Source organism: Aphelocoma coerulescens, chromosome 3 (genome assembly GCF_041296385.1).
Source record: "Aphelocoma coerulescens isolate FSJ_1873_10779 chromosome 3, UR_Acoe_1.0, whole genome shotgun sequence".
NCBI lineage: Eukaryota > Metazoa > Chordata > Aves > Passeriformes > Corvidae > Aphelocoma > Aphelocoma coerulescens.
Window position 1 is genome coordinate 63,636,977 of NC_091016.1, and position 17,481 is coordinate 63,654,457.

The 17,481-nt window shown below is 39.4% G+C and overlaps 1 protein-coding gene across 8 annotated transcripts in view; it reads right to left on the bottom strand.

Moving 5' to 3' along the window:
• The window catches only part of ARID1B (AT-rich interaction domain 1B), a 327,784-nt gene that overhangs the window by 35,309 nt on the left and 274,994 nt on the right, over positions 1-17,481 (bottom strand). For 4 of the 8 annotated variants that reach the window (XM_069010621.1, XM_069010620.1, XM_069010618.1 and 1 more), the window contains one exon: positions 6,393-6,538. In XM_069010621.1, coding sequence (XP_068866722.1) covers positions 6,393-6,538 — 146 coding nt within the window. Of the gene's footprint in view, positions 1-6,386; positions 6,539-17,481 lie in introns of all 8 variants that reach the window. The other 4 variants (XM_069010615.1, XM_069010619.1, XM_069010617.1 and 1 more) reach the window with 1 other exon arrangement.

The window sequence follows — 17,481 nt, forward strand, 5'->3', positions numbered from 1 at the left end:
CAAAATGACAGCGCTGGCTTGCACCAGGCAGCAGGCACACTGCACAGCGAGCCAAAGATAGGAGGGGGAAAAGAAGCTTTAAAAATACTTCACAGATTGCCCACTACAAAATGATTATTGCACATATTCATGTATTACTATGTTTTAGAAAATAATTAGTTTTAATTACAGCAGTGAGAGCATGAGCAGGACTCTAGCGAATACGCTGGCAAGCTTTGCAGTGCTAATTTGCTAATATCTTTAGCATCACTGCAGGTTGAGACTCTGGCTCTGCCAAAAAAACCTACCCAGCCATGTGCCATGTGAGTTTACAACTGTATGCTCAATATTCAGCTTTGAACTGCCGGTGTTTTTCATGGGCACATTTTCTTGTTTTTTCAAAGCACATTTGTAGCCCAATCAAGCCCTTAAAGTCATCACAACACATAAATCATAATTGAGATTAAAAAAAAAAATTACTTGCAATACTTCAGACTTCAAGAATTGGAACAAAAAGGCTTTTACAAGTGATGCAGCTGCAGAGAAAAATCTATTTGGATCAGCTAAAAATGCTGTTATTTTTATGTATGTGTGTGAAATCTCAACAAAACAGCCAGTCAATATGCTACTGGGAAGTCAGCATCCACTAAGCATTTGATTAGTATGCATTTTGCCCTTATATTCTGCTTGAGGAGCTGGGGCAGCTTGTGACCATTCTCAAGTTAAGGATGGCAGCCTAACATGTTCTAGTTTCAAATTCACAATTAAAAAAAAAATTATTTTTCTGTCAGAGATTTTAAAAAAGTTCTATGTACAAAATGGTCAAATATATGCCACAGTGTGCTTTCAAACTGGGATGCAGAACTGTTATACAAAATCCATTTTAACAGTTAACACATTTCATGCTGTGAAAAGTGCTAAAAAAGAAGTCTTGGGTATTAGTTTCAAAGCAAGCAAAGCTGACCCTTTCCCTATAAAGCAATTTTAGAGAGGTCGAACAAAGTGAAGTTAACGATGACACTTCTTCACCAGAATTCTGCATAGCTAAATCCTCTGCTGATATCTCACTTTTATGTAGTTGGCACATCATACTTCTATTACAAAGAATTTAAAAATTGTTTCCACTTCTGGCAGTCCTGTTTCCATCAGAACTCCCTTATGAAATCTCTGTTCCAGAGGGGCTTAAGTTAACACCTCATATAAAGGGCTAGTAACTCCAGTCTGCAGATTATCACAAACATTCTGACTCTATTAATCATGCTTAGAAATGTAAAAATACAGGTTTTTGACTATTTCTTTTTGGCACATGCAAATGTAACTATCAGAAGTTGGAGACAATTATGAAAAATATAATAAAGTTACCCAAATTCTGTTTCACTTTTAGTTTTGAATTATTTGGTTCATCTACATTCTTTCTTTCTACCTCTAAGAGAAGAACTGCAAGCATTTTACTGGCAAACTGCAAGGTTGTCTATTATCCCTATAGCTTTTACCCAAGATGTTTCCACAGCTATTTTTCTATCTGCTGTTGAAATGCTGTTTCATAACTTCTTGCAAACATACTCTCCAGCGATTTGTGAGAAGACATTCTTTCAATTTTTTTAGCTAAGCGGTACAGCAAGAACATTGTTTTGACCCTTTCTGAGCAGTGAAATACTGTTATTGTCACGAAACTGCTAAAATAAGACACAGTCTCTTTCTACACAGGTACTAATAATTCTGCCTGTGAAGTGCAGACCAAAGGATAAAACATTGTAGAGAGGAGGATAACAGGGAAAATCTTGACTCGAAAAGTGTTGTGGCGTACTGTGAATAGGTTTCAAGTACTAGCCTCTGGCTTATTATAAGAATGTAAGAGGTAGAATGATTTCAAAAAGCAAGTATAGGTCAAGGTCCTGAATTAACTATTCCACATTGAATTTAAGGTACTCAAAGGCAGATATTGACATGAGTAAAACTGCAGCAAAGAATTCTTTTTTGCTAAAGGCTGCTCTACCAGTCCCAGCAGACGATGAAATACTGTAGAAGCAGCAATATACAAACATTGTTTTTCTCTTTATTGCTAGTGCAATAACAAATCATGCTCTACAAAACAGAATACTCCCTCCTTTGTAAGACATTCCTCTCCCCCTTCCAACCCTAGCACTCTCCCTCTGCAAAAAAAAAGAGAAGAAAAAGCAAAAGCAGAGAATTAGTGACTGTGGAGTTGATGAGAGGATCTCCACTGCTTTGATGCCCACAGGAAAAACAGAATAGGGACAACAGTAGTGCTCAATGTCCTGCCATGAATGACCCTCCAGCTCTGGGGACAAGGGCAGCCCAGGGTGGTTGGAAACTTTTCTGAAAAGGATGAGTGGGCCACCAGGGATATTAGTGCTACACCGCCTTTCTGCTGACCAAGTCTTGTCCAAGGAATGACAAGTCCAAGCAGTCTGGGATGTGGGCATCCCTGTGCCAGGTGCCGGCTTGATTTACAGTCACACAATGATCACTGGATCACAGTCATCACTTGTCTGGAGTATAGGTGATTGGACACTTCAGCTGTTACCACCTACTGACAACCTCCAGAAAGTTTATCTAAATGTGCATTAATAGCACCTACAAAGCTATGCATTGGAGAAAAAAAAGAGTGGAATAAATTGAGGTTTCCATTCTTCAGAAAAATGCAACCAAGGTGCAAAACAGAAAACAATGAAGTTTCTAAAAAATATTTCACTTGCATAAATATGATTCCTTTTCCTGTTAGAAGTTCATCCAAATAAATATGAAGTCAAATATAGAATATATATGATTTTTGTTATTATTTTAAAGAACGTCCCTTTAATTCCTTTAGCACAAAAAATTTTTCCTAGAATTTCACGTTTTATGTAAAGTATTATGATGTTAAAAATTAATTGGGAATAATAATACCCAGAAAAATAAAGGTTTCAGTGAGACAGAGGTACTGAAATAAGGAAAGTATCCTTGAGCAGTAAGGAGATTAATGCCTTTTTATTGGTTTGTCCATCTCCAGAGGTAGCAGAGATTGTGAATGCCAGTTTCTGTGCAAGAAAAATATGGAAACCTGTGAGATATAAACTTCATATTGCTTCTTTTTAAAGATAATTTTCACTAGAATTAACAAAGCTCACAGCATGACCTATACTGGGGGTTGTAAGTTTCCTGTTTATTATATGCATTTTTACAGCTGGAACTTGAAAAATAGGGGGGAAAAGTCTGAAGTATATATGGGTAATGTGAACTCATATAACAAAAGGACAGTGGAGGTTATACAGTTTTTCTGAATGGCAGTTTGTTCCATAATTGTGAAGGGATTCTGACACCTTTTTCCTGAAGCTTTTGTTATTGTTATGAATGGAATACTCTATTAGAAGCATCTGTCTTCTTTGATCTCGTAATTTCTGTGTTCCTAAACCACTCTGCATCAGCAGAAGCTGGTGATCTGCTGTTTGATCCACAGTCACTGCTGAAGTATGAGGATGCATAACTGCAGCATGATTTTCCTTTCAATTGTGACATTAATTAAAAAAACTAAAGACAAAAGGATCAACTGGTAATGAGGAGTTATAAATACTACTAAAAATGGGTGACAAAACCAGTGTTAGACATAGCTGTACTGAGGCTCCAACACCATATGAAAACAATTCCATCAGTTATCAGCAATCTTCTTCTATTTTAGAGTAAAACCTAAAAGTGCATTTGATTGAAATGAAAGACTCACCTTCATCCCTCATATCAGGCAACACAACTGCACCCTCCAAAACCCAGACAACCAAGAAACAAACTTCTCCTTATTACTTGCCTTCGGTTTTCATTGGCCTCTAAACTGAAACCACAGTTGTTCATGCCCAGTGTATGTAAGCAAGTTAACCAGTGCCTTCACTCCAGCAGCAGCCACTCAGCTGTACTCTGTTTTGGCCCTCCATGTGGACTGAACCCTGGTTTATCTGACAGATGTATGATTTTACACTAATGGGGCAGGAAGGAAGGGGAAGCTAAGGAGCCAGATAGCTGAACTGGTCTTCCTGCCACAGAAAATCCTGTTTCCAAACCCCTAAATAGATATAATGTGTAGGTTCTCCACGTCATCAAATGCAGGGCCAGAGCTGATCCTAAAGTGCACCCCCAGCTCAAGGAATTATCACTGAAAATACGGTATTTACACTTGGCTTAAGCTTTCATTTTTTTGACCAAATCAGAAGGATGAGTCAGGATAGGGAGAAATTAGCATTCCCACTGCATTTGCCCTCAGCAGTGTATCCACACCTAATTTTCTTTATTTGGTGTTGTGTGTGTCCATTTCCTCCCCAACAGTGTCTCTTGGAGGCCTGTAAAGCAATTCTAGACGTGTGTCTGCTCCCACACGGACTGAAAGAGGTGCACTGAACTCCTCTAGTTCATCTCATACTTACTTTCCATTGGGTAATCTCTGAATTAATAAAACTGGAACAAAAGAAAACCTCACAAATGCACTGGCAGAAAAAGCCCTGATAAATGTTTAAATTATTAAAAATCCAATATTTCAGAATGCATAACACAATAAAAAGAGTATGACTACCCCATACAAAAGACTGCTAGGATAAATGGTCTTGCATTGAACAGATTTCCACTGTATGAAATAACGAATGGCTGAATTATCTGAACAAAAAAACCTCTGTGAATCTTCCTTTAAACTGGTTATTCCTTAGGAATACATAAATCTTCTTAGGCAGGGCACTCTGCCATCTGTTTGCTGTTGGTTATTTTTGCAGCTCTGGGGGCCAACGGAAAAGGGTGGAAAAATTACTTCTGCTAATAGCAAAACAGAATTTATAGCACAGTTTCAATGCTCAGAAGTAATTTTATTTCAGCAAGCCAGACAAAACACATAACTAGACAAACAAAACATAATATTACCTGGGACAGCTCTGGTGGGGAAAAAGCAAGCTATTATCTAATGCTCTTTTCAATAGCTTGTCCCTCTTCATCCAGATGGTGCAGTGTGCTGTCTGGGCTAGCCAACAGCTTCCAGGCCAGCACTGGAAAAAGCCTTTTTTTTTTTTTGTTAATTTCTCTCTCTCTTTTTTTTTTAATATCTTACTGATGTGCAGCTTCCTTTCTGTTTCTTCAGCTAACCAAAATGGTAACATAATGTTCTTGAAATATAAGACACTGTTCAGTGTCTCAGCAGCTCCTATGTAGAGGAAAAAAACTCTCTGGACATACTAGACACTAGCATCTCACTGTGGCCATTTTCTTCCAAAGAAGCAGGAACATAATAGAATTTACAGGGAGAAAAGACAGGGAAAGATGCAAAGGATGAAGGAAATACACAGGCTAAAAGGGGTAGAGAAAAAGATACCAAAGGCAAGGCTCTTGGTAAGACACAATTTAGGTAGTAAAGCATTTCTACAGAAATAAACAGAAGTAGAAACAAAAACAACTAAGAAACATCATATTACCTTAGCACAACCTATTCAGCTTTCAGAAAAAAACTTCAAAACCCCCAACATTTCTAAAAGGGATAATGTAATCAGTAAAGCATGCACAGAAACTCCATAACTGGAATAAGTATTTGGGAGGATCTGCTTCAGGGTCATTGAAACTCCATCCAAACACAGCCCAATCAAAGAACTGATCTTTGCTGAAGTATTATCTTGAAGGAGGTAATTGTTAGGAATTCAAGCTGAATATGGACCATGAAACACATTTGCACAGAACTACATTCACCTGTCTTCAGAGACACACACAAAGCTACAAGCAATTCTGAACTCGTAAGTCATGATATGAAGGATAAATCCAGGAGCTACATTGAATATGCCCTTTTTCTTTTTTTTTTTTTTTTTTTAGAAGGAAGTTATGATAAAATTTTATAAACTGATACTTAAAGAAGTAAATGAGGAAACCCTATATGAATTTTGGAAACAGTAAATATGGCCTATGTTTTTCAAACAGAATAATTATGTTGTGCTCAACTTACAGCACCTTCAAGTCAGAGCAAGTGCTCATCTGTTTTTTTAAATGACTACCACATTAAATATCTGAAATTGCAACTTTAGCAAGTAAGATGCTGAAAAACAAAAGCAACCTCTTAAAAGAAGAAGTTATTCTCCTTCCCTTTCCTGCAGACACATACACACAAATATACATACTGGCTAGTCAACACCTATGTCAGGCCGAGTCTGAGTGACGCTGGACTCTGTGTGCATCAGCACTGTATGCATCTATGTGCTGTGCAGAAGGACTTAATGAAAAATGTATGAGTTACTGTACAAAAAAAAGGCATGTACCTTAGCCTAATTTCAAATCACTCCAAACTACCCAACTGGGGTGAATCAAATGAAGAAGGATGTTCCCCTGCCACCAGCCCTGGGCTGATACTGTTAAGCAGGTTTATGGAGAAAGGTCACTGCTGGAAGGTTACTCACCATTACCTGTTGAACTGTTCACCATGTTAGGTGCCATGCTGTAAGGAGGAGCCTGCGGGTTCATCAGGCCAGAGCTGTTGTTCATCGGCTGAGTGTAGGGGGAGCTGGATCCCATAATGCTGCTCTGATTCATGGCAGGAAAATTGCCTTGCCTAGGAGAGGAAAGCACACATACAATATCTCATTACATACCTCATTGCTGAAGATGCTGTGGTTTGTCACAGAGCACATCACCTATTGTTTGTAAGGAGAAAGCAGGCAATTAGTTCATTTTACCTACTTGGGGAGTTTGAATTAGTCTTGAGCTAGTTACCATACATGTGAAATAGAACTGGACTGAAGACTAATTTCAAGAGAGGTATACAGAGTCTTTCTGTGTCACCACCAATTGAAAGAAAAATACAGCTCACATTATATATCCTATGAGTAGACACCAATGTGATCAGGAGTCAAAATTAGAACCTAGCACTGGCATAAAAAAAAAATCCAGCTCATCGCCATTCTCACCATTTTAACCATGTAACAGCAATCCTCACCTGCCTGAGCTTAATAAAAAGCAAAATGGCCAAAAGAAAAATGGGTACCATGGACTCAGTTTCTGATTTTTGTATCTGTTGTTATTGCATTGGGGAGTGTTCATCTGTATGTGTCATCTATGTCCAATCTTTCAAAAAACTCCATACATATCCTACTTTGCTGAAACAAGAAACCTCAGCAGGACTATTTTGCTTTTGAAAATTTAATCCCGTATTTGTTTAACGCTTTTATAACTGACACTTAAATGTGTCTCAAAAACGGCCCTAAATGAAGCCCTTGTATAATTCTCCACACATTCAGATTCTCCACATACTCAGACCAAGTATTTTTAAAGACTAAAACTTATCTACTTTCAAGTTCTAAAAAGTATCTAAGTATGCTTGGTACCTGATTTGTCAAACTCTGTAGATAAACTGAGGCACAAGGAAGAAAATAATCCAATCCAAGTAAGCACAGTAACCCAATGTAATGCATGATTCACTTAAAAAGTAACCTTTTATTCTTTTAATCCATAAAACAATTACCTACCTTTTCTTAGTATAGTTGAAGACTGCATGTATTATCATATGTATATGAGTTATACTTAAACATATAATATCATATCTATAAATAAGAACACACGGAAAAAATACCTACTCTTATATTCATAGGAAAATACAAAACTCAGACCTGTTTCTTCAGTGTGCCCCCTGTAAATTTATGCTGTTTTTCCAAATAAAAGAAACAAGAAAGCAACCACCCTTTTACACAGCTTTAGTACCTGTCAACTTTTATTTCCTTACAAAAACGAAGCACTTAATTTCATCCTACACAAAGGGAAAGCTGAATGTCTGGGTACCAAGATGAGAGTTTTAGTAGAAATTCTGCTTTTAATTATTATACAGTATTCAAATGATAAAAGACAATTCCAAAATTAAGAACCCTGAGTAACTTCAGTGGCTTCTTGTCTTCTCCAAACTCATGGCAGATTCTTAACACAATTGGCAGAAGCAGATTTCTTTTTTAGGAGGTACAGGAGGAAGACCATTAAAGTACTATTTGGCCTAATTTTTCTTGACACATTGTGAATTTCTTCAAAGGAAAAGAGAACGTGTTATCTAAATAAAGCATCTTTTTCCAAGTCAGTTTTGTCCTTTGCTCTCTGAAGACAAACTTTTCTTCACTCTTGCAAAGAGGCAAAGGCTTTCTTTTGATATGAAGGAGATAACTGCCATACAATGTCATTTCCCAGATGAAGCTTGCAAGGAGAAGTGGAGGGAAAAGATTTAAAATGCACAGTGGAGCAATGCTCCAAGGGAGAATTACAAAGGGAAAAGAGAAGAGCAGAACCATTTGGCAACAACTTTAAATTATTTCAGTCACACAATCAAGCTTTTCTTATGTAAATACTGTATCTTAACCATCCCCACCCTCCTTTTTTAGCTGAAAAAAACTATATTTCAACAAATGCAGTTAACTGAAAAATGCTTTCTACACTGGATAAGCAAGATCCTTTCTGTTACTGGGTAAAGTTACTAGTGAAGATGAAAAAAATGTGCAAGTGTATTTTCACAGTTTAAAAAAGAAGTAATAGATTTTGAGAGGGTCTTTTACGGAGTAAGGCTAGGATTCTGGAAAAGGCAAGTCTCTACAGGTATCTATCTCCTTAATGTGCTTCTTTTACTTTAAAAATACACAGGAGACACACACCTTGCAGGTAAGCTGAAATTGGTCCTTACCTACTAATATTTCAACACTATTACTTCCTACAGCATGTGTATCTTCTAAGCTGTGGGGCTGTTCATTGTCTCAAACCGAGGTACAACCTGTTTCATGTTACCCACTATGGACATCAATCTCAATTGCAGCTCATGCAAGCATATTGCTGTACAACAGCTTTAAATCAAAAAGTAGGAAACTATTTCCAGTTTAGACGGAGAGTGGAAATTAAATAAAAAAGAATATACTGGCTTTGGCCAGGGCATCAAGAAAACAACTGAAGTCTAAAAAAATTGCTTCTGTACTCAGAAGAACCTGAATGGCAGAGCCTAATTCTGAAATTTCATCTGGCAAGGCAATACCTTTCCCTTTCATCCTCCTATGTAATGCTGCACTTGGAACAGACACAGCTCTCCATCTCTGGAAAGAGCCCAGCAAGTGAAAAGACTCAGCACCATCCCTGGCAGGACTTTGTCCTTTCCCGGCCCCCTGTCAAAGCCCTGACGGCAGCACGCGTGAGCTAATTCAGTAATGCTGAAAGGACATCCTGCCAGAGTAAATGCTGTTTTATTCTGAGATTGGGTGCAGTGAGCAGTACAGAGCTCCTCCACATATTATTTTGCTCTATGATGGCTTGGAATGGAAAGTTTTCTTTAGGGAGAAATAATCAGGTATTACTTCAGCCTTTAATTCTCACTCCACAGTAGGCCTCCTTTGAGTAAAGACTGCCGACTGTGACAAATTGTGCTGCATCAGTGCTATAATATGAAGTGGAGTCCATTAAGAACTGAGCTGAGATCACCAAACTCATTTTGATTAACCTCCAGGTCACTAAACACTTATAAATATGTTACACAGCAGCTGCTAAACATATTTATATATGCTTAAGGTCACAGCATCATCTGTTGGTTGTTGGAGTTAAGTCAAAAATCTTATGTTTCCTTCTGTGCTGCTTTTAGTTAAGGCATATCCAACATACTACAGTACCAGACTCTCTCCTACATCTCCCAATTCCCTCCTCCATTTTTCTGGGATGCTAAATAAAAATCAAGCCTTTTAAAAACAGTCTGCTGTACATGTAGTGACATCTAATGGCAAAAATTCAACTGTCCAGCTATGAATTTTATAGCAGAACAAACCCATCTAAGTAAACAATTTTACAGTATTTGCCACATAAACACCAAGGGCTGGGTTGTTTAGGGACAATGCAATTAGGAATAATAGGAAGAAACTAAGAAAAGAAACACTTAAGTTTAGTATAATGAAAAGATGTCTTCATGGTGAGATACAGTTACCCTCCAAGGGAATGAAGGAAACGTCAGCACCTGACGTCTGCATGCAGGCAACATGTTAGAAAACACATTGGTCAGAGAAACCCTGCATTGTGTATGAGCTAGAGTATCTGCTCTTGCAATACCTTGATCCCAGATCATGTATTTTTCCTCATTTAGAAGAAAAAGCAGCCAGGCCAATAGAAATTTGGGATTATCCTATCAATTTAAACTCAGTCCCTAAGCCTACAAGTTTTTTTTCCTGCTCTACTGCTACAAGTAGATCTTCAAGAATTCAGCAGTTGTAAGAGATTTAAAGTGGGAAGAGAGGATCTGCTTGCTTTCTATGGCTTATTTACTCTGTTGACAATTTAGCAATGCATAATGCCAGAGCCAGTTGTTATGCTTGAGGAAAGGGCTGCCACCTCAGGGGACCTGGACAAGCCCCCTGCAGTGGTGCCAGCTGGGACTTGACTAGAGGGAGCAGCTTTGCTGAAAAGTCCCTGGGCATCTTGGCAGATAAAGCTGAGCATAAGCCAGCAGACTGTCCTGGCAGCAAAGAGGGCCAACAACATCCTGGGCTGTGTGATGAGGTGCAGAGTTGGGAGATGGAAGAAACTCTTGGAAGGGATGGAAGGGATCATCCCCTCCTTCCTCAGCACTCGCTGGACTCCATCTAGAGTATCAAGTTCAGTTTTGGATTCCCCAGAAAAGAAAAGATGATAATAAACTAGAGTGAGCAGTGAACTAACCCCTTAGATGGCCAGGGCTTGAGCACTCACCCTGGAGGGGCTGAAGGATAAGGCCTCATTCAGCCTGGGGCAGACAACTGTCAAGAGGGACCTACTGCAGCTCTATAGCACCTTAAAGAAGGACAGCAAGAAGAGGAAACTGGCCTTTTCACAGTGGGCATGGTGGGGGGACAAGACACACTGGGCAAGAGTGAAAACACATTAAGTTCAGACTGGATGCAAGGAAACCATTTTCCCAGTGAAAACAGCAAGAGACTAGATCTGGAGGCCCAAATGGACTGGGCAATCTCTGTCTTTGGAGATTCTGAAGACTCAACAGGATAACACCCTAAGTTCTAAGCTGAGCCTGATGAGGAGAAGGTTGGACTAAATGTTCCTCCTGAGGTTGCTTTCCAGCTTGAATGATCCTATGATTTTAGCTTGTCAGCTTCACTGTGCTGTTGACAGTCTGGTGTACTCCTGGGTCCATAGTACAACTGCTCAAATTCAAACCATTCCCTTTTAAGAGGTTCTTCTTCTGATCTTTTGCTTTCCTTCATTTGCAATCTACCCAAAGCCTAATCTGCACTTAATCTCTTTTCTCTGCAAAACAAGTAGCATCAGATCTAATTGTGTCTTCTGAGCTAATGCAGAAGTCCGTGTATTTAAGAAGAGGAGTTGACATGCAAGATCTGGTCATCGTTAAAAAGCAGAACAAAGAAATTGTTAGAAAGAGCAGCACTGACAATACACAGAAGCACGAGTGATCACAGCTGCTGAGCAGTCTCTTACACTGAAATGCCTTCCTTCAACTGGACCTGAAATCCTCACTAAGTTTACATGTTGTATCCAACTGCTACACAGAAGTCACTCTACAGCCCTTGTGCTTAATACTTCCTGATACGTGATTTAGTACCTCCTCAGATTTGTCACCTTATGCAAGACTTATACTGTCATCTTCCTTCTTTCTTCTTACTGAACTAGTATGAATTCACTACAAAATTGAGTTCAGACATATATGTGGTTTAGCTATGGACAATGACAGAAGTGGATTATGCTTCACAACAAGACAAGAAATGAAGACACAACTTTTCATATGGAAACATGTCAAAGCTCAGGTTGTTCCTGTATACAGAGAGATGAAGTTCTAAAACTTTCTGTGGATTTCCTAAGAGGCATCTGATGCCTTGTACTGTTCTCTCAATCTGCAACACTGGAGCAAAGCCCTTTGTACAGCCAGAAAAAAATGATCCAGCTTCTCTAATGAGCCTTGTGGCAACCTGAGCACAGGAGGTGAGTCCAACATGGAAATGTCTAGGGAACAGAAGAAAGCTTCAGAGGCGGAGAGTTTAGAAGTGATGGAAGTGAGGAGATTCTGGGCCATAAAAAATGGAAATGAAGGAGACAGTAGAAGGAAATTAAGAAGGAAAAAGGACTGGGAGCATCCTCACTAGGTGCCAAAGATTTTTAGGGCCAGGAGGTTGGTAGGTACACAGGAGAAAGCAGACGAAACAGAGATGCAGGAGGAGCAGGGAGAGATGCACAGAATGCTGCTACTCCTAGGGCATACACAGGTTATGGTCCCTCTAGCACAAGTGGAGCCTCTCAGCCAGATACGCCTGAAGGAAGGAAGGGATTCACAGGGAAGCTTCCAAGGCAGGGTGCTACCAGACATGTGCCTTCCCTCAGCTGCTCAGCTCGTGCACCCTGCCCTGAGTTAGGCCAGGCTCTGATGTGGCCACATTGGCCAAACGCTGGGGGAGCCCCAATCCAAATGTGGCACAATGGGGTGATGCTGAAGGAGCAGTGCAACAGGGACAAGAGCAGAGATGGGGCACACAGCCCAGGTAGGGACTGAGTCACACTGCACAAATCCTGGTGGTCACAAACTCGTATCAGTTGTTAGTCAGGCACTTGGCCACTGTGCTTCCTGACACTTGCCACACAGTGCACCTAATGTAGGATTTCGCCCAGTTATGTTGCCCTAGGTGTGAGACCTGAGGAATTATCCTGTTACTGTGACCTGGCCACCTGAGCAATTGGCTCATGAAAAAAAAATGGCCCACAAGTTTGCCATTTCTGCTCCAGATCTTTAACCTACATCAGTTTTGCAGTCAATGCACTGCAGCACCTCAGGGGAGTAATTTGTGTAAACATTTTAAAAGGAACATTTTTTCTTTTAATGCTGACACACTGCTAAGGTGGCTACTTGATTACAAACTGTGAAAATGACTGCGTTAGGCTGCACTCACAAATCACAGCGTACTGACCAAATTGCCCTGTGCTTATCTGTGCCAGGTCTGCAGCATGACAATATTTCCTCTCTCTTTTAAATGTCAAAGTATGATTTGGGGGGCTGTTATTTAAACACACTGACCTGCACAATAACCAGAAGTACTTTATTTAAATCTGTCTTGAGCTGGGACTAGCCTTAAGCGCTTATAATCTGTCACACTTTGACACCAAATGGGTTATTATAATGAGAGTAATTCAGGAGTGAGACCTGTGAATGCTTTCTCCCTGGAGAATTTACACATAAACATGTGCAGGCAGATACATATGCTTTTTTGTTATGGATTTTCCTTCTTGCTACATTATGGGCTTCCTTGGAGAAGTGAAACCATTTCTGTTGTCAGTGGATATGGGAGAACTGAAGGAGGGAGAAGAGAGCAAGGGAAAATAAACCCCAACATTGCTTACTTTGTTCTGCCTGGAGGTTCATAGTACTCTTAGCAAAGGCCAAGACAAATGAAGCCTGAATATTGGCTTGAGCAGCTATAAAGTGGCATTGAAGGCAGTTCCCATGTGAACAAAACAAACAAATTTAACATCACTATATCTGAAAACAAAGTATCATCTTCTAGTTAGCTGCTACTAACTATACTGCAAGTATACTAACCTGGACTTATATGTCCTCCTCTGTTCAGTGGGGAAGCTCAGCAATTGTATTAACAAAGTTTTAGAAAAACAACCACAAAAGCTGCTGATGTGACAGGTATTAGGGCTGCCACAAGACTTTTTGCCATTTTTCAAGTTAGAAGGAAAGAGAAAATTTTAGATTTGTGCATGTGTACTTGTGTGCAAATGGAAGGCCAAAGTTCTGAAATACACTTACACTGACAAAGCACTGGCACACACAAATGAAAAAGCATCCAGATTTGTACTGAGGTGTGTGTGTGTATGTGTGTCTGCTGACAGGAGGTACACAGAACTAACACAAAACCGTTCTTCTCAACAATCAGGCCTAAATGGCAATGCTAAAATGGGGGAGTATTTTCAGCACTGTAATTATGTGATAGTGCAAATTGTCATCTACTGCAGTTGGACCGAGTACACTGACTGTTTTCTTCGTCTGGCTGATCCAAAGATTATTGTGCAAGATACTTTTAGAAAGAGTAACAGAAATAGCCTTTCTAAATATATTATTTTTCTTCTGATTTACACAAATACTTGTGCCTTTAGCATCATCTCCATTGCTTAGATTTTACTATTGAACAATCAAGGGAGGGGGAGAAACTTAAAAATTAGTTGTTCCTACCACACTGATTCAATGCTGAGCTGCTTAGCAAAACAGTCACAAAAACTTATTGTTTGTTTACAAGCTCTTGTCATCACATTAACCATTTTTCCAGTGAAAACATCTGCCTGACAGGCTACCTACTTGGTAGCCATTTAAAGCCCAACAGAACAGGAGTGTCATACCACATCAAACTCTTGAAGAGCAACATAAGAGGCACAATGTAATTCACGAGTAATGATGCTAATAACACAACTACCCAACATTTGCACAGCTGAATGCATGTTGAGATCAGAATAAATCTCCCTACCCCATTTTACAGATAATAAAAACTGAGGAAGAGATCCAAGATTAATAATGATCTAAAATATGGCCAGAAGAATAATATAGTAGTTGAATACAGTGAGGAAAACACAGCACAAGTCTGTTAAAAATAAATCCTTAACTTCATTTGATCCTAATGACAGAAGGGTGTGTGACTGAAAAGCATTCAGTGATAGTGAAATATTGTAGGGTTTTGTTTGTTTGTTTGCAGGTTGCAGCCATTTGATTTTCTTTTTATAAAGTTCCATTTGGGTTAATTAAAGTGGTTTTGGTCTGAATTTCATGGTGACCACAGCATTTGGTCACCACTCTTCAAACCCACAGGGAACCCCTGAAATGCCTTTACTGCACAGCATTCTTGCAAGTGCAGCAACACTTCCATATTTGAATTTATTTGTGTAAGAACAAACTAAGCTCTTGGTATTCAGTGCAACCTGTACTGGATAAACAGAATATAATGCTGTGTGACAGAAAGCGGAGAATGACTGAAAAGTGGGCCAAGTCAAATGGCTTGTAAACCCATCAGAGCTCTGCTCTTGGTAACCTCTGCCGACCTTCCCCACACATGGATTTGTATAGCAGCTCTAACAGCAACTTGCTTGCACAACTGTCCCCATCAGATGTGATACCTGAGCACTGAGGGGATACATTTCTTAGCCCAAGCTGAGTGCGTGATGCATAAAAGAGGGCTGCTTTAATCTGTCCAGCAAGCAGGAGCATGCATTAACGGGTTTATAGGAAAAAAAAGAAATTTGCCCTGTATGGCATGATGCTGTCAATCTGAACCAGAATGTCAAGAAGGGTGATTTAGTCTAGTGTGACTTGATATCAAAATGAGAATGACTCATACGACTCTCACTATGCACCTTCTATTTCTGTGCATGTTTATAAATAGCTGCATTAAAAAGTCGGAAGGCCCTATGAACTCTCTCCCAGAAAGATTACTTGAATGTGGCAAGAGTCTGTTCCCAGCACATAAACAGCCAGAAGGTCACCTAAGTGTGGTGCTAAAAAGCTACAGAAAATTAAAGACATGCTTTGTGTTTCACTCATTCAGTTTCCTCTGGTGGGACACTGTCTTGGGAGAGGCTCAACCCCTGAGCTCCCTCATCTTTCACCCGGGGATGCTGTCTCCCACCACCGTGTTCAGTCACATCCTTGCCCTGCTTTTGAGCACCTTGGACTGCACTGTGCTAGCAAACAACTGAAAATCTAATAAAATCCTCATCATTTCATGCCAGCTCTTCAGTGTATCTTTTCATAGTAAAATGTCATCCAGCTGACAGCAGCACACTGAATGCAACTGTGCATGTGCAGCAGCATGGTGAGGAAGTTCTCCAGAGGGATTTCCCAGCAGACACATTTTCACTCACCTACCTTTGCCCAATGGCTTGGAGCAGTTATATGTTTATCAATATTATTACCAGCACTGTTACCATCAGTCTCAGCTCTCTGGCATACCGGGCAGTTTCACAAGTGCACATGTCAGCATGATTTCAGTTGGCTCTCTTCTTCATCTTTGTCTCAATAGATGCCTGAAACCTACTGCAACCACTGCAACAGGTATTTAACGTGTTGGTAAGATTGACAGCCATCATTAAAAAAATCTCATGCTGTTAGGTTATTATTTAATATGATTCTTACAAGGCTACTTATATGTCCACTAGAACGGGTGCTCCGATCTGAACTCATCAACAAAGTGAAGGGCTCTTCCCACTCATATTTCCCCAGGCAGCATTGCTAAAAAAAATTGTTTATTTTTCTCTCAAATACCACCACTGTAAAAGAACCTAAAACCTTAAACCCCCTTTAAAACCAGAAACCCTCCTACCATTTTTTATGTCTCTCCCTTTCTGTCACAAGAATCTTAGGCTGTTCAATCACAGTCTTGTACTTGCACAGTGTTATGTGCCAAATCACACAGCGCAGTCACAGAATTAGCTTTCTTCATGAGTCCCATTAAACAGATGGCTATTATTCTATTTTGTTTTGGCTTTTTTTTTCTAACCACTTCTGTGATTTAAACTAGTAGATCTTCTGACAGACTGTGTAAACTGTTTCCTCATCTGAAATAGTTTTTGTTGCCTAAGAAAGAGTACTCAATCTAAGATGCTCCCTTTATACAATATCAATTCATGAAGTACTGCATTCTTAATTCCCTGAAGATCATATTTTAAGGTACACAATTTCTGTGTAACATCTGACCCTGAGGCAGAATGTCAATTAACTACACAAAGTCCTACACTGCAATTCTGTTTCAAAATATTTACTCTTTCTACAGAGGGCAGTGAATCTCCTACACAACCAAATCAAGCCAAAAATAATCTTGACACAATACTAATCGAATTAGAAGTGTCTCTGAGGTAAGTGAAAATTCTCATTCATGACTGAAAATCATGCTTCCTTCTCAACACACTCCTGCTTTTACAATTTAAGAATGGTTACTCTCTGAAGGAGGAAAAGAGTAGGACTCTTGAGGTCTGTGGTTAATCTCTAATGGCATGAACAGCATACAGCAGTCGACTTGATTGATGAGTCCAAAGAAGAAAAAAATGCTTCCCCAAATCACTGGTTGCCTGCAAGAGCTCTGCAGCATGGTGACAACCAGGGCTCCAAAATGATGGATTTACCTTTTAGTAAAACAAAATTCCAGATAAAAATGTATTTCTCTTAGTCTCCCACAAGAAATGGCTATGGTTAGCTCAGCATGTAAAGTTTCTTCCAATCCTTACATGATTTTATCAGCAATTTTGAGCTGATCCATAAAATGCATCTCCATTTAAATAAAATAATCACAGAAGATTTCTAGCTTTCCCCGTACAATAATAAATACATATAAGCTGAGCTGAACTTCCTCGTTCCTAATACATTATAGAAAAAAGTCATACATGATTCTGCTTTGAAAAGTAAAACACGAGGGAAAGAAAAAAAGAAATAATAAAAAAATCAGCTTGATACAAATGACTATTTCTCATGAAGAGGAAAGAAGCACGGGTCCTTTAGAAGAGAAATATGTC